Consider the following 25,081-nt stretch of genomic DNA (forward strand, 5'->3'; position numbering starts at 1 on the left):
CCGTTTGACGTTGTACCTTCTCCCAGCACCTCCTTGTTTTACCTTTTGTCTGGAAATCCGAAATGCTACAACGAGGTAGTGGTCCGAGTCGATATTAGTGTCTGGCGTCGATCGCAATATGGTCAATCTGGTTGACGGTAGATTGATCTGGAGAAGTCAAAGTTCCTTTGTGGATGTTGAGGTGTGGAAAACGCGTACTGGCTACCATGACATTTCGCCCCGCAGCAAAATCTATGAGCCTGAATCCATTGTCGGAAGCGTTGTCGTGCAGGCTGTTCTTCCCGATTATTCTACCAAAGATGTCTTCCCTTCCTAGCTTGGAATTAAAATCGCCCAGGACTATTTTAATATCGTAGCTAGCGCACTGCTCATATGTTTTGTCTAGGAGCTCCAAGAACATGTCTTTGTCGTCTTTCTCTTCTGCATATCAGGCTAATGTTGCCGAATTTAGCCTTGAAGCGTATGGTCATGAGGCGCTCATTGATGAACCTATAGCTCAAGACTTTTTGCCTAAGTCTGGCTCCAATGACGAAGCCGCATCCAAATAAGCGCTGTTTTCGTGGTAGCAGTCACCATAATAAATATCGCAGTTTTTCATCATCTTTTTGCCCGGCCCATTCCATCGTATTTCCTGGATGGCGGTGATATCTGCTTTATATCGTTCTAGGGCCTCCACTAATTCTTCGGCAGCACGTGGTCTGTTAAGGGACCTAACATTCCACGTGCATATCCGCAGTTCGTTGTCCTTTATTCGTTTGCGTTGGTTGTCAACAGTAAATCCGTCCGTATCCGAGGCTTGTTGGTGCTTCGCAACTATGAAAGCTTTTACGTGGCCAGGAAGTCACCCCGACGCACAACCCCCTAACTCCAAGGATGGAGAGCCGGATAAAACCGCTCCTTACAGGCCTGGGTTCCGAATGAGTCGAAGAAACCCTATAACCGGAGTAAGGTTGAACTACTTAGTGAACACCTAAGTAGTTCAACCTTACTCCGAATAAGTCGAAGAAGCCCTATAAGGTGTTCACAAAGTAGATCAACCTTACTGGAACTGTAGACGCCACCGTTGATTCCATCGCGGGAATTCCTCCGCTACCGTCTGGATAAGGAGAGGTGCCTTAGTGGAAACACCTCTCCCAATCCCCCAATCTCCCGTTGAGGTACTAGGCACCCGATGTTCACCACGGGGAGGTGAGAGTAGGAGTTGATAGACAGAGGTTGGTTTTGAGAAAAACCTGTGGACGCTTGTGTCCTCTTGAATGTACATGTCTACCATTTGAACATCAAAACACCTACACACATTTTTATAAAGTTCTTCTTTTGAAGTATTTGTCTGTAAAACAAAATCCATTTCAAGTCTATATCTCCACTCTTGTGATGTGACCGATACGAGAACGTACGGACGCACACATAGAAATCTCTCTGAAAATCTTTGATTTAAATTCTTAAGACTTTGAAATATCAAAATGTTCAATTCGATAAATCGGATAATCTTATAACTACTCGTATTACTAGACATATTTATTAATGCCATTTACAGAATCTGACCTATGAGTTGCGAATGGATTCGAAGGGAGGGTTTGACATTTTTAAAATGATAGAAATGTCAAAATTGATATTTGACTCCCTTCGCAGCCTACCCATCATATTCTGTATTCGTTATAAAGAACATTTTTTATCACATAAAGAGTAAAAAACTTACTTACTTTTGATTTTTCGACAGATTGCATTTCCTATTAGTCTTTTGTATTTTAAAGTGCATCAATTCCTTAATTTACTGCGATTAGTTAAATCTTGTCACTGATGGTTTCATACTTATATATGATGGCTACTTTATGTTGCACAGTCCCGCGGGACTAGATTCGAAACCTTTCTTGGCTGGAGCGTTGATGTCCATTCGCTCTACATAACCCAGCCATCTTTTATTCTTTTCGACTTGATCAGTGTCGATGTATAACGCATATAGTTCCACTCTCCATCCATACAGACGGGACCAAAAAATCACCCGGAAATTTTTTTTCTCAAAGCAGCCTGAGACGTCTCAGCCCAACAAATGAGAACCAGAATGATGAGCAGTGACGGTGCGTCAATAAGACGTTTTAGACAGTGTCTACCCTTCAGATTTGAAACAATACTTTACTCTCTACAGTACCTAAATACATAACTTTAAAAATGATATGCATGGAAAAAAACAAAAATTTGTACCTAATTATACTAATTCCTATTTTGATTTCATTAAGAATAATATTTCCTATCCCATAGTACCTACTTCTTGTCATTTTTTGTCTAACCCATTTATATGTGTATTTACAATCTACATTCACACCTATTTCTACTTTTATTTTATCACTACCTCACATATACCAACATCATGCTATGCTATGATAGCTTGGCTCTACATATATGACTGACTTCTATTAACGAACCTCCCGAACGAACACCGAATACCGAAAGTACGAATGGCACGACACGAGTAAAGACGAAGACAGTGTCTTTGTTTCCCTTTAAAGTTATATGAAGGGAAAAAGGTTAGCTTATCAATCCCAAAAACTGATTTTGTATGAAAGCTAGTAGACATAATTGAATCTGTCTAATCGCTTGTTTGTTTTGAAAGTAAATTCTTAATTCGAATTTTTCATGAAGAGAATGAGTGTCAGTCAGGAGGAGCAGCACAGTGAATGTGATCAAAGCAGCACGCAGCGGCAGCAGGCAAGTGTTACCACTTCTCAAAAAAAAGTGGAAGTAGATTTTAGGAAAAAAGTGAAGTAGATTGAGAAAAATGGAAGTAGATTTCGAAAATTAACTTTTTCTTAATTATTCTACATATTTTTAAATTATATTATTTCAATAAAAAATAGAAAAAAAAATTAATTATTTAAGGCTTCATATCATATACTTCAAGATGTTAATGTAACATTTCTTAAATTAAATCTTGCTTGTTAGCAACGAAAAAGCAAAGATTGGGATAGTGTTGGTAATATCAAATGACTTTAGGATGTTTTTGTTGCAAAGGACGAGTTCTTCAAGAAATAGTTATTGGAATCGTAATACAATTTTAGTACATCAACAAACCTTTTATCTTTGTTTTAAGACAACTTGAAAATATCTTTTGATATTGAAAACAAACAATCAAATCCAAAATAATACTAGGGCATAACTGAAAACTAACAAACAAAAAAAAAAAATGCACGACTGGTTCGCATGAACTTGCTCATGTATTCAAAAATGTCTGTCTAAAACTATTTCCTGTATTAAATTAAAATGTACCTGCAAAAAAATTTGTTTTCAAAAATGTAAATGCCATTTGATTTCTCAAGAAAAAATACAATTTTTTTAAACTTTCGTTTGAAAATAGTTATTGAATTTTAGTTTAAAAATATTTTTGGAATATAATTTTGAACTTATTATTAGACGACTGGCATTTCAATTTTGTAAAAAATGATAACCCATTTTCAAGAAATCAAATTTCGAAAAAAATAATATTTGTTTTTAAATTAAAAATAAAAACCAATGATATTTTTGGCAGAAAAAAAAAGTTTAGTTCTTGAGAAAACTTAAAAACAAAATAACGGTTTTAGCTGGGATGGGATAGCCTTTATATATTTTTATATTGAAAGAAGCTAAACTAAGAACACAAATTTTAGCAAGAATTTAAAAAAATCTATCGGTTTGTTTTTGAAAAAAAATCGAATTATCGATATTGAGCTCTGTCGGAAGACGTTGCGTCTTACATGTGAATTAAATTATTTTCATTTCATTCTGATATTGAACTCTGACAGGACAAGTTAAGGTTGTAAATTTTTGAGATTGCCAACCTGTATTGCGTAAATCTATACATATTTGTAAAATGGATTTTTCAGGAAATGATGATATTTTTGAGTATTTCTCAAATGATACAAATGTAAAGTTTTCAATGCTACCTATAGAAGATAAGATAACTATTAATTCATTATTACAATGCGAAATAATGAATCAAAATTTGTGTCTACCCAGTCAAATGGACTGCCGCACGTCACTGATGATGAGTGTATAATAGAAAGTGACTTTAGATGCGTGAGGAAGGACTTTAATACTCAATTGCCTTTCAAATCAAAAAAAGCAGCGATTTAAAGAGATATCCTCCGTTTAATTTCAGTACTAGTGTCGTTGTCTGAATTAAAAGCGGTGCCTAAATAGACAAAGTCCTTACCTGTACCAAAATTATAGCTGTCCATGGTGACGTTTTCTCCAAGATATCGCCGTGTAATGTTCTATCTTCATGACAGCTTATACTTGGTCTTGTCATTATTAGAAAACTCTAAACCCATTTTTTCCGCCTTTGACGCAACGCTTTGATCTTCCAATAATTATGCCAATATCATTTGCATATCAGAGGGATTAGACGAACCTTTAAAGGACTGTGACTAAATTTTGTTTTGTGCCGAGCTTAAATAAGTTATTTCTTGAAGAAATTTTGTGTATACTAAATTACAAAATAAAAACGTCGTTTAATAATTAGCCTTTTATTGCATTATCTTCTACATTTGTTTTCAAATTGAAGACATAAACATCTTTTAAAATGTGACCGCAGCAAGTAGGCAAACACTGTATTCAAAACAAAATGTTTCCCCAATATTTTCCCATGCTGCAGTTTTGATTTTCCATCACTTGCCAAGTAGCTCCTTCATTCTTGTCGTCCAATTTGCCAATCTGCCATTTCCAAAATGACTTATAAAAACAAAACCACAATTAAATATAAGAACAAACATTATCACAATTTCTTTTTAATAAAATATTCTCACCAACAATCATAACAAATCTTAACTCTTTTGACCTTAAAAATATGATTTTTTGTGTGCTGTCAAAATGACTGTGCAAACCGTGGATTTATATAGTTGAGTTTCCCAACAATAAAATATAATCACGCGTTTCCCCTTAACCTTATTATTAAAATTTGTACTGGTACGGTTAAATATTAGCCGCGTTTTATTATCACCATGATCTGATCCGGATCTTGGATTAAATTAAAACTCCGAACCGTTTGAACCATCCCAAAGAAGAGAGTAGTTTTGAAATGACGGTGGGTTGTATGTAACACTTTTAAGAATTTTGTATGATTTTCTCTCGAAATTCTTGGAAGTGTTACATACAAACCACTGTCATTTCAAAACTACTCTCTTCATTGAGATGGTTTAGACGGTTCTGAGTTCTAATTTATGTCACCTAAGTGTTTCTTACAACCATTTTCAATTAAAAGAATGATTTCAAAAAATTCCCATGTAAAAGTATTTTCAACATTATTTTCTGCTGCAGCTTTCTTGATTTTATTTATGTTTTTTGACATTTAAAGCAGGGTTGCCGATAGAAAATTTTGCTCAATGATTTTTTTTGTTCCTTTTTTTTTGGGCAAAATATTACCCCTAAATTATGTCAAATATACATTTTTTTGACGTAATTATTTGAATTTCACCAATTAATTAGTTTTGTTAAAATATCTAATTATTTCATGGATTATATACCAAATAAATAAATATAAAGCTTCTCGCTTTTTATTTAAAAAAATATTTTATTTCAGTCAAATTAAAATGTTTATATGGCAATACAGGTTTTATTTAATTTGTTTGCAATGATACCAACATTTACATGTGAAATCACAATGATAGAGCGCTCCTTGTTGTGAAACAAAGAATTAAATTTTGGATCTCAAATTGAGATCCAAACACAAAGCAGGATCTTGTGTTGTTGTTGTAATGCATGTAAATCCAAGATCCGGATCAGATCATGGTGATAATAAAACGCGGCTATTATTGAAACAATTTGTCTACGATACTTTGGCACCTTAGATGTAATATCATTATCACTCATGTAACTCCCTCGTTAGCTTAGAAATTCAGTACATGGAATTCCGCAGCTGTCATCTGTCACTTTTTCTATCATTGACAGTTCTTGTGCCCATCTTGAAATAGATTTGTCACTGGCATTTGTTACTTCATCCAAACAAATTAAACACAAAAAAAAACAATTTTATTTATTCCTAATTTCTCCCACAAGTGCAAACAAATCTTTCAAGATTTCTTTCCATTTTGATTCATATACTCCTACGTCCCCAGACATGGCCGACCGACTAACTCAATTACAGGACACAGTAAACCAGGTAAGCAATAAAATAAAATAATATTTAAACTACCAACAACAAACAAATAACATTAATCCTCATCTCCAGCAAGCGGAACACTTCTGCAATGCAATCGGTATCATCCAACAAACATCGTATCCTAGCAAATTCCCAATTTTCGACAGAACGGGCAATCAAACACCCGTACAAAATCAAACCCAAGATGACTTTGCCCAACTCTTCGCTCAATTAATTTCACGCTGTGCCAAAGACATCGATACTCTCATTGAGTCCCTACCCAACGAAGACAATTCCACCGAATTGCAGAATCAAAGCCTCAAACGACTTGAAGTCGAAAATCAAGAATCATCAGAACGTCTCGAAGAAATCGTCCACAAAGGAGAACTGCTTCTCGAGAAAATACAAATTGCCTTGGAAGATATAGCCCAAGCCCAATTGGACATGCAAATTACATTCAAAAACAATAAATAAAATTTCTATCCATATTTTTACCAAGTTTGTATGTTTTTTTTTGTTTGTTTTATTAAATAAAAGAGTACGAGTTTTAAAACACAATTTATGCGTCATAGTTTTTAAAAATATTTACAGTTAAATAAATGTCCACTCTGATGGAGAAATTAATGAGGATGATCTCTAGATAGTTTCTGCCGGCATCCTTAGCCTTACAACTTACAAATTATTATTAAAGTATTATTACTTTTTTTTACTTATATATTCTTGTTTTGTTTTGTACAAATATTTACATTGAATTCTTAAGCTTAGACAATTTAATGCATGAGAAAAAAGAAAATAATGACACTTCCATTTCCCCTCCCCTCTTGTTGCCCTGGTTTTTTAACAAAAATGATCAGTGCATCAATATCAGTGTTTTATTTGTTTGTTTTGTTATTTTTGTTTTTATTAAAATTTCACAATTTAACGTTTTTTACGTTGTTTATCATTTTTCTCACTTTTGTTTCTTTTAGAATTAAATTGTTTTGCATTACACATTTACACAAAATTTACTAATTTATAATTATCATATTTTATATTTATGTTATAAAAAAAAGGAATCTTACGTTTATAAAACTATAATAATATTTTCTTTTGTTTTAAATTATATTAACATATGACGATGTTAATTCTGGAAGAAGGGTGCATATATAAAAAAGAAAAACCGATACAAAAAGAAGTCGTGAAAATGAAAGTGATACAAAAAAAAAAAAAAAAAACAATAAAAAGAAGAAGAAAAAGAAATTTAAAAGCAAGAAGAAAGAAGAAAGAAAACAATATTTTTACAAAAAAAGAAAAATAAAAAAATAATATGTCCAGATTAATTGAGCGTTCCTCGACATCCTTGAGCTCCACACAAACAAGGAATCTTTTCGTCTTCCAGCGGAAACTTGTAGTCGTAAGTTATTTCCTCATTAACACCGATCGGTTGCTTTGAATAGATGACTATTTTCTTTTCTGATTCGATTGTTATCACCTTTGCATAACAATTTGGCTATAAATTGACAAACAAATTAATTAATTTAAAATTAAATTCAATAAACTAAAAAAAAATAAAATAAACTTACATTACAACTATGATTGATAAATCGCGCTAAATTTCCACACTTTGTGGCATCAATAATAGTTTCTAAATCAATTCGGAACAAATACGAACTACCAATTCCAATAGCTTCGTACTTTGTCTCACGCAAATCGGCCACAATTGGCCGAATCATTTGCCCCACATACTCAATGACCATCTCATCGGCTGCTATTGGTTCCATAGCAAACAGACCCCAATCGTGAATTGCGGATTTGGCGAATTTCAATTGTTTCTTGCGGAATTTCAATTGATTGAATTTGAGTAATTCAGATTCACCAATGGAGGCGAAAGCCGTAAGCAAACGTCGTTGATTGGAACGTGCCTCACGGGAGATACCTTGCATTTTAGATACAACCTTAGATTGTGCTTGCGCTTGATCTTCCAAATCGTATTTGGATTGATTGGTGGCATTTGCTTTGGCATGATGATATTTGTACTTGGCTTTGTCTTTGACGTCAAGTTTGTAGTAGCCTTCGGTGCGAGCACATCCAGTTTGATGTTTCTTCAATTCGTCTTCCTTTTTGCGTTTTTTGGATGGTGGCGGCACTAAGGAACGATCTGTCACACAATGGTCTACCCAATGGGTATTGTTAAGCCAAAAACTGGAATAAAATGACAAAATTTGCAAAAGATTCAAAAAATAAAAAAGATAAACAAAATACATACCCATAGCGATCTTCTTGCAAATGTTGTTCGTAGCTCCTTCGAATGTAGTTGGCATCTTCGGCATCAATGCCTCGGGTAAGAAACTCATAGAGCAGCATCATCTCTTGGGTAGCATCTCTTAGGCTAAACATCTCTGTCGATACAAATGTACTGCGTTCCAGCGCAAGAGCCGCCGAGGTAGTCGTCTTCCATGGCACAATTTCGGTTTCTTTTGCTGCCTTCTTTGAAGGTTTCTCAGAAACCTGTTTATCTTCGTCCTTCTTCTTTTGTGCTCGAACTGAATCTTTCCTCGGTCGACCAGGACCATATTTAACTGGAGCACTAGAATTAACAGCTTCAACTTCAGTCCCCGCCTCGGATTTCTTCACAACCGGATGCGAGGTATATCCGTGATCGTGGGCCAGGTAGTTGTTTTGTGTATTGGAGTCTGATGATTTCGACTTGACATCGTTCTCATCTGATTTGGGAGGAAGTGAATAACAGTGTTCCAATGCAACTTGACTAGCTTGGCTCGCTTGACTAGATCCACCATCGGATGATGTTGGCGACATCTTAACCGCATCTGGAATACTATTATCTTCATCGGCTTCCTGGGCAATAAATCCATTGATTGTCTTCTTCTTTTCTTCGGTGGGCGGCAGCTTAGCAGGTTCTGCTTGTACGATGGGAGCTGCTTCGCTTGAAGGCTTAGGTACCACCGTTTGGACGGGTTGGGCCTTCTTTGCCTTCGATTCCTTGGTCTTTTTCGTTTCAGTCTTCGGTTTTGGTGGAGTCTTCTCCGTTTTCTTCGCTTTTGAAGGTTTCTCCTTTGTTTCTTTCTTCTTAATCAGTTCGGAAGTCAGAGTCACACCAGGCGTGGGGGGTACCTTGGTTATGTCAGGCGTCTGAGGAACATCGAGACTATTCGAATGAGGAATAACCACTGACAACTTCGAGTTTGTAGGCTCGCTGACCGTCGCTGGCTTCTCAACAACAGGAATGGCCTCCTTTTCTTCGCGAGCTTTCCGGTCTCGTTCCTCCAGAAACTCCCTCTCGATCTGAGCCATGTACTCGGTGTTTCGTCTTCTCTTTTCTTGGTATTCTCGCTCCTCATCTGAATCACTGTAAATTCTATCATAGTCAAAGATGGACTTTTTGACCTCCTTCTGTTTTTCGGGGGATTTTTTTATGTCTTCAACTTCATCCGCTTCAGGTTCTTCCTGGCCACCTGGAGTGGGCGGCGCATCCGGCGGTGGACTCATACTTATTTCCTCTAAATCAGACGAGAAGGCCATCCTATTGACGACAGCAGCAGTTGCTGATTTATTCGGTTTGGTTTTCTCATCTTCAGAGTCTGAATATATCTCGACTTTACGCTTGCGCTGTCGTTCCTCGTCCGTCCCCGAGTAGAGGTGATTTTCTTTTTTGAGGTTAATTTTCTTTAAATCTAAATCTGAGACTGAACTCAGTTCTGAGGCAGTACTTGCATTGTCATCGTCGTCACTATCGTCATCATCTTCTTCGTCCTCTGCATCCTCATCTTCGTCGTCCTCGTCACTTGTAGAGAAGAAACTTGAAGAGCTTCCTTTGCGTTTTGTTCGGACGGCGGCCTCTCTGCCTGCAACAGTACCCGCTCCACGCTCCTCCACAGCCGATCGACGGTTGTACGAGACGGTATTGACGTTCTCTTCTTCCTCATCAGAACCCTGCACCATTTCCTCTTGGTCGCTCAAATGCTTCTCGGTTTCGTCTATGTCCTTGGCAATTGGACTAGGCGCTCGTTTTCGTATTCTTCGGAAAGATGGCATTTTAGGAATAGCCGCCCTTAGTCCCAGACTTGTGTAGTTGTTGAAGTCCAGATTGTCACGGTTGCTATTTATCAGTGCATTTATGTCTGGAGCCTTCTCCAAGGGCTTAATGCAGGCGCCGGGTGCTGTCTCAACAACAGCATCTTCTTTTTTGTTCTTTTTTCGACCCTGTTCATCCCACCAGGCCTCGAAGCTTTTGTATGCAGTGTTCTCTATCATTTTCTTGTTGAAATCCCTTTTGAGAATCTGCTTGAGTTCTTCACTAACCCGATCTACAACTTCCTTTATGGACTGTTTATAGGGATCGTCATAGTTGTAGGCAGCTTCTCTGTACTCGTACTTATAGGGGTCGTAGTAGGGATCAGTTGTGCCGACGTAAGCTGCTTCGTGAGGCAAAAGATGCGGGAATCCAGGCATGTAGGACTGCATGTACGCTGGATGAGGGAAATACTGCGCGTGTTGTTGGTACTGCGGGTAGCCATCGGTGTTATATCCGTATCCATATGCTGTGCCAGCTGTTCCTGGATAGACATATGATGAGCCAGGCATTGGTGGGTATGCTGGATCGTCTGGAGGATTGTTAGGTGGCAGCGGTGGCTGCAAAGGTGGAGGTGGTTCTTCTTCAAGTTTACCTTCGTGGGAGGACAAGCTAGAAAGCGACATACGATCATCGTCTTTTTTCGTCGCCCGAACTGGACTATTGGCTTCTTTCTTTAGCAATATATCGTCATCGCTGGAGGAAATATCGCTAGCGTTGTGTTCAGCGTGCACGACTTTTTCGACTTTCTCCTTGTGTTTGTTCTTTTTGGACTTGGACTTTTTGGACTTCCCGCTATCAACCTTATGATCCGAGTCGAGAGTAATTTCTCCCTCTTCTCTGCTCTTATCCTTTTCGTGTTCAGAATCACTGCTCTCCATTTGGAGGAACGGCGGTGCATTACCAAAGGACTTGCCCTTGAACATCATCGCAATTCTTGTGTCTAAGTCAACATTAGTGTGATCAACTTCTGATGCACCGGCAGCCTTTTCAACTGGGTCTTGACTTTTTTTGGATTTCGATAATGATTCCTCATCGTTGGATGCGGATGATAAAGACTTGTGCTGTGCATCCTTAGGCCAATCCTCTTTCGGAGCGGGTGTGTCTTCCTCTGGTTCATCCCAGTTTGGACTAGCCTCTGGCGGTGGCGGAGGCGGTGGTGGTGGCGGAACAGGAGGTGCCTGTGCCGACCACGATCTTCCACCAGCAGCTGAAGTCCAACTGCTTTGCTGGGGCGGCACTGGTGGGTAGGCATGGTAAGAAGCATGCGGCAGCGGAGGCGCATGGTGATAGCCATAACCTCCGACTCCTGCTGGGAGTGCATAACTGCTCACTGGGGACGCATACAAATGATTGCTATGAGATGGCAGCGAGTGACCAGTCGTCACCGACGATTTCGATAACTCATCATAATCGATTCTTTCGCTCCTGCTCGAGTAACGGCTGCTGCTGCTGTACTTGCTCCTATCGCGATCTTTGCGATCCAAGTCCCTTGAAATGTCGCGGGTTCGATCTCTATCACGATCGCGATCCCGATCTCGGTCTCTATCCCGATCACGACGATGCTCTTTGCTGCGGTCTTTTGAACGATCTCGCTTGTGATGGTGATGATGGTGATGCTTACGATCCTTATCATGTCGACCTTCTTTCTTGTCATAGTACTTATCACGATCACGATCACGTCCTCGTTCCTTCTCCCGCAGACGATCATCTTCCGGGTACCGATCGCGACTGGTATGTGAAGAATAATGATCGTACTCTCGATCGGTGCGATAATATGCACTGCTTGTGGACGACGAAACCGGATCTAGAGCATCTTTGGAGTATTCCTGAAGATATTCCCCCGATGGATGGTGTGTCGGTGGAAGTGGTGGTGGTTGCGGATGTGATCCTAAACCAGTTGGTAGGGGAGGTTGAGCTACAGCTGTGGGAAGTGGCGGAACAGGTGGTTGTGCTGTTTTGTTTTTGTTCGTCAATGATTCTATGGATTTTTTACAAATTGTACCGAAAGGATCGTAAAAAACACTAAGAATCTGAAAATAAACAACATTGAGATTTACTTGGTATGAAAAATGTGGGCGTACAGAATGCCCAAAAACACACAAGTTAAAAGTAGCAAAGAATTATATGACACTACCACATTTCGGTAGACAACTTTACAAACACAATTTATGAAAGTGGGTGGAAGACTTATCGATGAGTTAGGTTGGAGTGGCTCTCAAAAGACTCCTTATAATTTTTGAGAGTTTCACTGAAACTAATTTGAGGTGCTTACGAACCGTGAAAAACTATTAAGTATGTAGAAACCTTACAGGTGTAGACTACGTCTTTGATGTAAAGCCAGACAATAGAGGTTGAGAAACAGGTTTATTCCTCTTGCAGCTTCTGCAGATTTTACATATATAAGGATTGGTTAAGCTATGTAAAGCTTGTTTGTTTAACAGGAGCCTTGTTCTCTGATAAAATCCGTATATCAGATGACTCTTTTAACGCCAGAAGCCGGATGAAAAGTTGTTGATTTCAAAGAATTACAATTCTCGTATTGTTTTATGACATTTGAACACGATTTACCTTCCTAACAGAAAGATTTGTATGTTCCTGGAAACTAATGACAAATGTAAGGCTTACATAGATGTTGGTTGTTAGACGAGTTTATAAAGTCCAAAGTGTAATCAGACAGGACCGCATACTGTCACCAATTGTTTTACTATTGATGAAGGATAAGCGATGTGCTGCAGGCAGCCTTGACAGGAAACGGACAAATAAGATGGACTCTTCCAACGTACCTGGAACATCTAGAACAGACGATGCATGCTTGCTATCTGATAGTATTATGGATCTCCATCAAATGGCAACAAGGGTGAAAAAAGAAACAAAAACAGTAGCTGAAATAAACTAGAGAAAAACACGGAACTTCACACTCTTCCTCTCTAATACACATTGCATAACAACCAATACAAAAATTAGAGAGTTTTCGGTATCTTGGAAGTCTTGTCTCTGTAGAAGGTGAAACCGAAGAAGGATTTCGCTAGAAGTATCGTGAAATATAAGGCTGCTTTCGAGGTGTTGTTGGTAATTGGTGCATTACGGGTGTTACAAGGACTAGAGTTTAATGAGATACGAGTCGAAGAGGGAAATGGAATCACTGGAACCAGAAAGAAGTCGATGAATTAAGAAAATGTCTAAAATTTGCCTACGAGTTCAAGTTACGAAGTTTCACCCGGTCAACATGGGGACGAAGAATAAAAGGATTGTTCCAGGATAAATAACGAAGATCAAAGCGAAGAAAACGACGTTATATGCTCTAGATTCTAAATGTGAATACTTTGGACCAAGCTTGAGACGCGTACTCAAGCTTGAGATGCGAACAAAGCTTATAAATAGAGACCAGTCTTTGGGCCAACATTTAACGAAACCAAGTGCTGAATTAGCAAAAGACTACTTTAATACCGATACAGGACCTTTAAACTAGCAGCAACAATTACTAGGAAACTGCAGATCTTTATTAATACAGTGAACTCTCGCTAACTTGAACATACGATAACTTAAACAGTCCAATAACTTGAACATGATATTTTCCCTTTTATGTGCTCTGTAGCTTGAACAGGCAATTTGTAAGGCTCTTTACCTTAAACTTTCTTATTGCTGACTCTATAACTTGAATAATTAAGAAATTTTGGACTCTATAACTTGAACAAATAAATTTTATATCAACAGGAGTTTGAATTTCCTCATTGCAGGTTACTACGTTTGTAAACTGTTTTTTCATCCAAGGGGAATTCCCGGAATTTGCTATTTTGTATGTGTTTTGATTTTATTTATTTTGCAGTAAGTTTTGTGCAAGCAGGAACGTGATAATAAAATTTTCCAGTTAATTTTGTGCAATATTTTGAAGTGCGTGTTTGGAAATTAAGTTTAAAGTTTAAGTTGTTTAAAGATTCAAAATGGGTTTAAAAAAAGGACAACAAATTAGAATGTTGACACTTAAACAAAAGGCAGCAATTATTGAACAAATAAAGAAAGGAAAAAGCGTAACGGTTTGTGCAAAGGAATTTAGTGTTTCAAAATTTTCAAAATTCAAATTCGGAAAATGAATCTGACCCGGGTGATGTTATAATGGTGCAAAACATTGTAACTGACACCGAAGCCATCGAATCAATCGATAAAGTGATCGATTGGGCCAGTCAAAATAACAGAACATCATCTGAATTTACAGTACTCCAAAACCTCAGAGAAAGTGTGCTAAAAAATGTTTTGCAGAAAACTAAGCAATGTAAAATAACAAATTTTTTTCCAAAGTTGGTTTAAATACAATTGTGCTTTGTGTCAATTACTAACATTTAAAATAATATAACGAAAACGTATAAAAACGAAGACTTTTTTATTTTTTCCAGTAACTTGAACAATCCAGTAACTTAAACAGGCCTCGTTTCGTAGGTGTTCAAGTTAGCGAGATTCCACTGTATGTGTCTATGGAATATTTAATAGGTTTTCTAGCCCAATCGTACATCCAATGGAGAACTATATAAAATAGGAGCCCATTCACACTATTTTGCGAATGCACAAGTGAAATGGGATTGGACACACCCTTGAAAGGGATAATGACTGAATTGTAGGACCGACAATGCAATGGAATCAACTCACTCAAGAAGAAGAAGAGTCTGTAGAGAAGTACAGTCGATATGGGGAAGAAAGAGCTGGAAACTGAATACGATGACGCGTAGGAGTAGTTAAGGTCTTATATCGAAGCTTAAGATTGTAGGCCTGAGGACATAAGTAAATAAAAAAGTAGAGAATTAATTTCGTGTAATGAATGTTGACTTCGATTATCAAGACAAGAATGCATTGGCCATCTTAAGTCTGCATTTATGGCTGAAATCCCATCTTTTAAAGCAAGTAAACGGTGTCGAATCATTGCCTATCATTAAAATAAAAACAAACCCCCACAAAATAATTGCAACAATTAAACCTTTCCTTGTTCTACAATATCAAAACTAATTGACGTACAAAAAGGTTTTCTGCGCTAGCAGAAGCTGCTACGAACCATTTTAATGGCATAGTTCTTTCTTGTATGAAGGTGCTTTGCATTTAAAATAAGGTCTCAACATAAAACTCGTTGTTTTTTTTTGTTTTTTAATTAAATAAGGGGATTTTTGATACAAAGTGTGAGCACTAGGAAAGAATATAGAGGGTGTAAAAGGAGATACCGGTGCACATTGGTTTTTAATTCCTGAATATTGTCTCTGTACTGACAGTACGACCGAAGTTGATTTCGGTATCAATAGTTTAATTAAGAAAAAGATCTTACTCGCCCACAATAATGTTTGCCATTTCCCTGCAATTTAGGTTGATAGGCTGACGATCAATGTAGACCCACTGTGATACCCTGAAGTAATAAACTTTCCTAAAAAAGTGATTAAACTTATGATATTATGGGTTGTCTTGTTCTAGACATTTAAAAACTTTGGTGAAGCACAAAAGGATGCTCCCTGGAATATCTTAAAGTTCTTCAAGATTATTAAACAAGTGTCTGCCTTATATCTCGTGTCTAGTGCGGCAGAGTGCTTTGCAGTGGCTTACAAAGTGGACAGTGTTTTGTTCTTCCTCATCTTCAATTAAACTTTAAGCGTGGCGTTTTACATTCATAGCGCTCTCCCATAAATGTCAACGATTAGTCACAGTACTTACAGGTAAGAATACCTTGGATCTTGATAAAGGGCCTTATTCTTTTTGATGAAGCTAACTGTGGGACGCCCATATTTTCAGTCAATTCAGAATCACACTGAGTACGTTATTATTTCACATAAACGAGTATGAGAACTGTTAAAAACGTCACTGTTTACAGCATGATAGTTTCCAATTGGCCAATATTAGGTGGAGGTCTGTGTATTCTCTTTAATCTATTCTTTTTATCGACCCTGCCTCCTTACGATTCGCGTAAATGTCATTTAATCATGCTGGTAACAATTTCGGTTAATTTTGGAAGGTCTCTTTATTGTGAATTTAACTTTGACCGACACAAATTAAATTCGGAACTCATTTTGATTGGGACCTGAATTCACAGAACACGAATTCCTCGCACAAAACAAATCACTATTTCATTATCATTCCACAAATATTGCATCATTTTTTATGCTACACATTTCTTTAAGAAAATTCTATCTAAATAAATCTCAAACTTACCTTTCCCATAACTGACTTCTGGTTGTATTTTTCAATGCAAATTCTTGACGCCTTAACATTTTCGAAAACAATCCGTGCCAACCCCAAATGTTTGTTATTTGTCGGATGATGATAAATTGTTATCTCGTCATACGGACCACACTTATCCAACATTCCCGAAAGAAATTGCTTATCGATGTTGTCATTTAGATTTGTTATAGTTATCTCGATGGCTGGTGGTTCTCCAACATAATATTGATCAATCTTCAATCTGAAAAGATGATTTGGAGTGGTTAGAAGAAGTTTGTGGCACCATTATGTATCATCATTCATAAGAACAAAATTTACCTTGGAACTGTCAATACCAAAGGTTCGAGAGGTCTTCCACGAATACGCAACATCGGATTGCGCGGATCCCGAGGAATAACAGTTGGATAGGTGGGATCATTCGGAACAACCCCATCATATCGATATAATTTGATTGCACCTTTGGTAAGCGTAGGATCGGATAGCATTTTGAAGTTTTTGGAAATCTTAGAACCACTACCGATGCCAACTGCTGCTGCTGGTGGCATAGGACCAGGAACACCTCCACCCGATCCACCACCACTACCGCCGCTCGAATGCGCCATAGAGCGGCTATGCAGCTCCATAAGACCACTGCCGTTCATCTAAATAGAGCTGCTGATAGAGCCTGCCTGCTGTCGATCGCTAATATTTATTAGGGGGACAGGTACCCTCCTGACAACAACAACAAAAAAATCCGCGAAAATTGCCAAACCAAAGCAAAATGTCAAAAAGTACCCCCAACACCAGCAAAGCACAGCACAGCACCTAACCTTAAATAGTACACAAAAAAAAAAGAAATAAGAAAAATAATTGAAAGCTTACTAAAATTGCCGATTTTATTTAAAATCTATTGAAAATATACATTTTTCTATAAAATAGAACTAAAAAAATTAATAATTTTCAAACAATTATGATTATAAATTACCTTAACACGCTCCTGGCAAAAGAATTTAAGTCTTTCGACAAAAAGTTTGCTTCATGTTGGCTTTAGTCGCATAATGCGACTAATGATTGAGTGTTAACAATGAAATTTTACTCTACTCGGCTATCAGAGACTTGCAATTACAGTTTTATGGTAATTATTTTTAATAATTTGTACAAATTAACGCAGAAATTGAATTAATAAATTGCAAGTTTTTCTCATCGAATCGATGTTCCTGTTTTTCGCCCAAAAAGTAAAAATGAATCTCTTCTCTAATTCTAATATGAAAGAGCGAGATAGTGAATATCAAACAAACACTATCAAAAGTCAAACTTCAAAATGACACACACGTAAACACGCACGTCGCAACACACAAATTAGAATTCGATATTTAATTTTTCTTTTTTAATTTTGTGTCGCTGTCGCTGTCGTTTTGAGTTTTTCGTGCTGTTTCTGTTTCTGTTGGTGATTCGCTTTCGCTATTCGCATTTGTTTCGGTTTCCTTGTCAACCATTTTCGAAAGTACAGAAGCGGGAGAGGGAAGTGTGTGTCATATTTTCGAAAATTGTTAATTTTCCTTTCAAAAAGAAAAACAACAAGTCGTATTTGGGGATGAATTCTAACGCAGTTTCAGTACAAGAAAAAATAGATTATAAATTTATATCACTCCACATTGGTGTTGGTAATTAAAATTAATGCATTTGCTATTGGTGTGTCATTTGTGGAAGGTTTTTGCAATTAGTAGTCCTAATTTTGGTTATTAATTAACTTGCCATAATTTTATACGAATACGAAGTTACGAAGATCGTAGCAAGAAGTTGGACTTTGATACACGAATTCGGAAATTATAGAAGGCGATGATAGCATTCAGCACCTGCACGAAATTGTATTATTCGAAAACAAGAGTGTTGCCAAGCTCATGACTGAGGAATAAAAGTCAAATTTAATTAATTTTTCTTTGAACAATGGACGTTTGTTTTTATTTTCTGTAGTTTGGTGGAACAACATAAGGGGTATTTCGGATCTGATGCAACCAGCATTTTTATTTTAGAAGGCTATGAACGACAAAATAAGTTTGACATTTGTTTTTTCTTTGGCAAATTTCAGTCTATCGTAGTGTGGAAATAGGTAGATAAATTGTTAACTTTATCTTATTTTATTTATTTGGTTTGTTTTACTAAAACTCTTTATACGACACATATCACAAAATTACCTCAAAATTTCACTGTACTGTTGATTCATTAATGAAATCCAGAATGATTGATGATGACATTTCACTCAAATTTTTAACAGTGTTTTTCCTTCGACGGCGGCGATTCTTTTTTTTTAATCAAATATATATTTCGAATAGATATAAAATTAATTTTGAATGCATTTTTGTTTATAATAAATTGTGTTCTTAGCGGTTCCCAGAGACTTTAAACGAATGGAAGACAATTGGTGCGTTGCCAAAAGTGAAACTTAAATTTGTTCAATATTTTTTTTTTGTGTTGCAATAGGTTTCGAGCATAATTCTTCCTTTTTATAATAATTCTAGAACTGTTGTATCAGATCAAGAGTACTCCTATTATAATTATATTCAATTTCATAGGAGAAATAGGATGACACATCAACGTAAATCCCGACAAAAGTTTCAGAATTTGGAAAGCTGCAAATAAAAGGTTATAAGCAATTACTTACTTACTTACTTAAGGTGGCGCTACAGTCCTGTGTGAACTAGGGCCTCACCCAACAAACTTCTCCATCTAGCTCGGTCCCTAGCTAGATGTCTCCAGTTTAGCGCACCAAGTTGGGTGAGCTCACCTTGTGCGCGCCACCTGATCCGCGGTCTTCCTCTACTGCGCTGTCCTGTGGGTGCGGATTAAAAGACTTTCCGGGCCGGAGCATTGGTTTCCATGCGCTCTACGTGACCCAGCCATCTTAGTCGTTGGGCTTTTACTCTTCTGGCTAAGTCTACGTCGGTTTACAGCCCGTACAGCTCGTCGTTCCATCTTCTCCTCCACTCCCCTTCGATGCATACGGGACCGTAGATCACACGAAGAACTTTTCTCTCGAAGCGACACAACCGCTTTTGTCATGGTCCATGCTTCTGCATCGTATAGCAGGACGGCGATGATAAGGGTCTTATATAGCAACACTTTGGTCCCTCGAGAGAGGATTTTACCACTTAATTGCTTTCTTAGTCCAAAGAAACAGAGGTTACCAAGAGTTATTCTGCGTTTCATCTCAGCGCTGGTGTTGTTTTCTGCGTTTACAGCGGAGCCTAGGTAGACGAAGTCCTTGACTACCTCAAAGTTACGTCTGTCGATTGTGACGTTTTGACAAAGACGTCGGTATTGTATGTCCTTTCTAGACGACAGCATGTACTTTGTTTTTCCCTCATTAACCGTTAAACCCATTTTTGCCACCTCTGCCTCAATACTCACAAAAGCACCATTGACATCACGCTGAGTTCTTTCAATTATGTCAATGTCATCAGCATATGCCAGTAATTGGATAGACTTTTGAGAGATAGTGCCTCTAGTGTTGACGTGTGAGCTCCGTACTATTCTTTCAAGCACGATGTTAAAAAAATCGCATGACAGCGCATCACCTTGTCTAAAACCTTTTTTGACATCAAAAGGTTCTGTTAAGTTGTTTCCAACCTTTATGGAGCAGCGTGAATTCTCCATGGTCATCCTGCACAAACGGACGAGTTTGGCAGGGATGCCAAAACTAGACATGGCTCTATACAGCTCGTCATATGCGGCCTTGAAATCGATGAAAAAATGGTAGGTGTCGATTTGGTGTTCTTGGATTTTTTCCAGGATCTGCCGTAATGTGAATATTTGATCAACTGTGGACTTTTCTGGTCTAAAACCACACTGATAAGGACCTATCAGGTTGTTGACGATGGGCTTTAGACGTTCAAATATTATGGCAGAGAAGATTTTATAGGCGATGTTAAGTAGACTGATTCCTCTATAGTTGGTGCAGTTTAGAGGGTCTTCTTTTTTCAGGATTGGGCAAACAATACTGAGGTTCCATTCATCGGGCATGCTTTCTTCCGACCATATCTTACAGATAAGTTGGTGCATGCTCCTAACCAACTTATCTCCAGCTGCTTTAAAGAGCTCGGCATTCATGCCATCTGCTCCAGCGGCTTTATTAGACTTCAACTTAGATTTGGCAATCTTTACTTATTTTATATTGAATGGATCATCCTGCCTGACTTCGAAATTCAGTTCTTCGTCGCCGTTATACAGTCTGCAGAAGTGGTCCTTCCCTAACCTACATAACAATTACAGCCAAATTAATTAACGTGGAATAGCAAAAGGTTAGGAATTATTACATGGACTAAGATAAAAATGTTAAGAATAAAACAAAATTCCTCCTGAGTGAGTTTTCTAAGTTAAACAACCGAAGAAGGTGTATTAGCGAAGGAATGAGATCCAAATGAGCCAAATTTGTTTCTGTATACAAAAAGGAACAAGTGAATATTGCCTATTTAATTTCTTGAAAAGTCTACATTTCACAATCTAGGAATACAAAAATAAATCTAATGACGTTGATATCGTGTTTCTTTATTCAAATCGCGCACATGCAACTTTTAGTTTTGAAACTGTTTGGTTTCTAAACTGAGCACTAGACTTATATGAGAGTCCACGCACATGCAGAAACCATTCCGTCACCCATTCGAGCTACTTTTTAGTTTATGTTTTGACACAAACTAGACGACCACCACGAACCAATTCCTTAGTTTGTGTCACAAGGAATTACGGTAACTGCGTGGACGTTCAACTAAATCGTTGAATAATTGTCTGTAAGTGCAAGAGAGAGAAAAATTTAGTCAAGGTGAATAAATATTTCCTGTGTATTGGTTTATTTCGTTGATTACTTTCGAAGTTTCTTATGAGCGCGATGTTTGGGCAACTAACGATCGAAATATTTGGTTTCGACAAAGTTGCATGTGCGCGCCTAGCCTAAGGATTTTGAAGTGTCGGTCAAAGTTGCATTGAAGTTTGAAAATCATAGCAAAAAGACATCATCTATAATTTATTTCTGCCAGCGCTCAGATAGGTTTCATTAAATCTCCCTTATGGGATTTTTGTAAATAAATTATTTTATGGTATAGACAGAGACAGTTAGATACTTTTAAGACAGCGAGATAAAATTGTATTGCTGGCTTCACATTAGTAAAAGACTTAATTGAATTTTAATACGTTTCTATTATATAAGAATTATTCCTTTCGTTAAGGTTTGCTGCAACACTGTACTGTCAAAATGTATAGTCTTTTATAGGAAGTAAATACAGTTGCCACTGGAATATTCTCTCCATCTATCAGATTTTGAAATTCAGTCGCTCACAATGAAAACGGCCCACCCCTTCAATTGTTTGTTGAAAAAGTCAAAGATAAATAGCAAGAATTGTTATAAAAACTTAGTGAAACAGTAAGAAATATTATAAAAAGGTTTCAGAAGGAGAAAAGAATAATAAACAATCCAAAACGAAGTCACAGGTCTGAACGTAATGAACGATGGATAGTAAAGAAAACCAAACAAAATCCTAGGGTGCGTGCTCCAAAACTTACAGGCATGGTGGAAAAACATCTTAAGATTTAATGTAATGCAGAAACAGTTCGTAGAGTTCTACGCAGAGCAGGATTAAATGTTAGGATTGCAAGGAAAAAGCCATTCATTAGACAGAAAATAAAAAGGTTCGATTGGAGTTTTCTACGCAATGAAAGATTTTTCGTTCTAGAAAAACGTTCTATTTACGGATGAAAGTAAATACAACATTTTTGGATTAGATGGTAGGGTCAACATATGGAGAAAGCCAAATTAAGAGATCCATCCAAAGCATTTGCGTAGTACAATTACACAGGGTGGTTTGGTTTGGGTTGCGTGCTCGGGTTCTGAGGTACCTGGTTTTTTTACCTTACATTTTATTGAAGGGAATATGGACATATATCAGTATTTGAATATTTTTAAAAACAATTTAAAAAGAAGTGCTGAAAAACTTGGGATTGAAAATACTTTCCACTTTTACCAATATAATGATCCGAAGCACTCGTCTGCAATTGTTATTATAACACTGTCCAAGGGTGATAAAAACCCCACCGCAATCACCAGACTTGAATATTATTGAAAATTTATGGAAAAAATTGGAAATTCAAATTCACAAACATGACATTTCGAACAAAAGTTATCTTAAAAGTGTTTTATTGGAGGATTGGAATAAAATAAGTCCTGACTACACCAAAAATCTTGTAGAGTCTATTCCAAATCGTCTTAAATCTTATTTATTCTGTTTTTTATTTCGTTATTTTATTTTGTTATTTTTTAAATCGAAATTTTGAAATATTTTATGTTTTTTAAAATTAAGAATACATCATCCATACAACTTCTCTTTTTATATTATTGGTTTTGAGTGACATTTTCTTAGAAAAAAATTCAGCTCTGTGTAGGCCATTTTCATTGTGAGCCACTGTATATCTACTTCCTTCTACTTTTCTGCATTATATAGATGCAAATCGTCAACCTCATTTTATTGACTAGTATTATCGATGAAAAAAAGTTTCTTGGGTTTTACAACTCTTATTCCCTTAATGGCTAAAAAACCTGACATTAATTATATTACATAATAAATGTCAGAATCTGAATGCTTTTAAAAATATTTCATTGAATTTGCAAATACCTATCAACATACAACATAATTTTCGGAGTGAGAGGGCCTCGTGTTGGTTTTATTAAATCTCCATCATTTTATAAAAATTGTTGAAAAACAACATTTGAAAATGAATTGATCAGATATCAGAATATCGGACAACGGCAATGTAAATAAATAAATGCAAATAAAATTGATTCCAAACTAAATGATGGCAAGTAATTAAAATCGAAAGCTGCAGCCTCGGAAAATATTGCGTTAAAAATTGTTTTTCCTTGCTTCAATCACATTCTTTTCTTTAAAGATGAAAATTTATTAAATAATTGAAATTTTCCGAATTAATTTTAAAGCTTAATTTTGTTCAAACAAATGTTAGAGTTTTTTTTATTTTTACACGTATTACTAGTGTCACTTTAGCTGTCTTTTTGAAAGCGAATATAGTAGAAAATGTTATAGGAACCTAATAAGTAAGTTTTTGTTCCACGGAAATTAATTCACTGTTAAAATTTAACCCAACGATGTCTCAATTGGTACTGTGTTTACCGGTAAGTCCCCGGTAAGTCTTCAAATAAATCTTTTTTTTTATTTTCACATTTCACCTTTAATAGTACAAAATTATTTCACTGAATTCATTCATATCAAATAAGCAGAAATATCCCACTATTCCGAAAAATAAATTCCCCTTTCTTCTAACTTCATGTCAAGAATTTCCTTCCTTAAACTTTGTCAAAAATTTGTGGTTGCATCACAGGTCCCTTAAAAGTTTCCACGATTATTTTGCTTTTATCAAATTAAAAAAGGTAATAATCCCTATTAACTTATTCAAAATTGATTCTACTATCAACAAATTACACATTCACATAAAATTGATACTTGGACAATTGCTTATTTTAAAGTTTTTATACTTTTTCTCTTTCCTCATAAGCATCATGGCCAGCAGGAGTTTCTTTGGATTTTTCTCAATGCCTTCCGTCCGTGCCCAGGAAGAAGAGGAAGAAGCTGAATTGGTTGATCCACAAACAGCTTTGAGGGTAAGATAAACCTAATAAAAAATCTTCTATGGCTATCATTTGATGTACACTTTAACTCTATTTATTATAGGAAAAGTGCGCTAAGGAAGGACACATTGAGGGTCTTTACAACAAATACCAGGCATGCAATGATCGTGTTAACAGTCGCTCCAAAACTGCCGAAACTTGCTCAGAAGAGCTTTTCGATTACATCGGTGAATTGGATCACTGTGTATCGCACAGCTTGTGGAAGAAGCTTAAGTAAAGACCAGAAAAACAAATTAAATAAATTCACAAATCCTTAACCTAGAGAACACCCAATTAAAGTAAAGATGTTTCAAGATCAAATAAGTGGTTTGATTTATGCATTTTGCTGAAACTAAGGGATTCACAGGAATCTGTACTATATTTTTTGTTTGTTTATAATATTACCTCTTTTTGTTGCTGTTTACCGAATTAAAAACCTTAAGTTATGATTCAATTTACACGTTAAAAGGAATGTATTTGGGGATTCCTAACTATGGTTTATAACTTTCTACTGACTAGTATTGCCAGGAAGTCTATTGCAAAAACTTATTTGTATAGTATAAACATTCAGGCTCTGATGTATAAGCTTTATCAATGGGAATCTCCCAGAAATTCGAGTTAATGTACTTCAAATGTTTGTAGTCATCTAGCGTCCCTGCTTGGGATAGATCAGAGTTTTTAGACTGATTTGAAACGGCGGTGGTGCTGGGGCTAACCGGGGCCGAATTTTTTAGCCCAATTATGTTATGAGGAATACTCTTCGCTGGCATCCAAGTGAAAGTTTTGGTCTACACGGATGATTTAGTTTTACCAACTGATAATCCATTCACTAGGGAGTAAAACAATGATTGTTGAAGCACGTCAAAGACTTCCCCAAGAGAAGTGATTGTTTTTTTTTAATGAATTTCAAATTCAGATCTTTACTTCACAAATTTTTACTTTAAGTTCATATTCATAGTACACGAACTGCCAAACACATTATTGTCTAAAAAACACTCATCAGACAAGCTACAAGTTGACTACGATTTGTCTTTTGTATTGTAAAGAAATATAACTTTTTTATTTT

The 25,081-nt window shown here is 36.7% G+C and overlaps 3 protein-coding genes across 4 annotated transcripts; 2 read left to right on the forward strand and 1 right to left on the reverse strand.

Moving 5' to 3' along the window:
- The first annotated feature begins 5,926 nt into the window (after positions 1–5,926).
- On the forward strand, positions 5,927–6,667 carry LOC129953861 (mediator of RNA polymerase II transcription subunit 21). Its single transcript, XM_056067371.1, has 2 exons — positions 5,927–6,130; positions 6,200–6,667. Exons 1-2 carry the CDS (start codon positions 6,089–6,091, stop codon positions 6,581–6,583), a joined length of 426 nt encoding a protein of 141 aa, XP_055923346.1. The 5' UTR covers positions 5,927–6,088; the 3' UTR covers positions 6,584–6,667.
- LOC129953859 (histone-lysine N-methyltransferase SETD1) lies at positions 6,596–18,386 on the reverse strand. Of its 2 annotated transcripts, none has more exons than XM_056067370.1 (6): positions 17,335–18,386; positions 16,689–17,174; positions 16,362–16,611; positions 8,355–12,211; positions 7,672–8,290; positions 6,596–7,598 (listed from the first exon to the last, which is right to left on the reverse strand). In XM_056067370.1, the coding sequence occupies exons 2-6, from the start codon at positions 17,009–17,011 to the stop codon at positions 7,425–7,427; spliced, it is 5,223 nt and encodes a 1,740-aa protein (XP_055923345.1). In that variant the 5' UTR covers positions 17,012–17,174; positions 17,335–18,386; the 3' UTR covers positions 6,596–7,424. The 2 variants fall into 2 exon arrangements, with proteins under 2 accessions (XP_055923345.1, XP_055923344.1); XM_056067369.1 differs by having other exon boundaries at positions 16,689–17,179.
- A 5,268-nt stretch (positions 18,387–23,654) lies between these two features.
- Positions 23,655–24,339, forward strand: LOC129940106 (cytochrome b-c1 complex subunit 6, mitochondrial). The gene is made up of 3 exons (XM_056048350.1): positions 23,655–23,778; positions 23,904–24,009; positions 24,080–24,339. Exons 2-3 carry the CDS (start codon positions 23,908–23,910, stop codon positions 24,251–24,253), a joined length of 276 nt encoding a protein of 91 aa, XP_055904325.1. The 5' UTR covers positions 23,655–23,778; positions 23,904–23,907; the 3' UTR covers positions 24,254–24,339.
- Positions 24,340–25,081: the final 742 nt, after the last annotated feature.

This window comes from Eupeodes corollae, chromosome 1 (genome assembly GCF_945859685.1).
Source record: "Eupeodes corollae chromosome 1, idEupCoro1.1, whole genome shotgun sequence".
Lineage (NCBI taxonomy): Eukaryota > Metazoa > Arthropoda > Insecta > Diptera > Syrphidae > Eupeodes > Eupeodes corollae.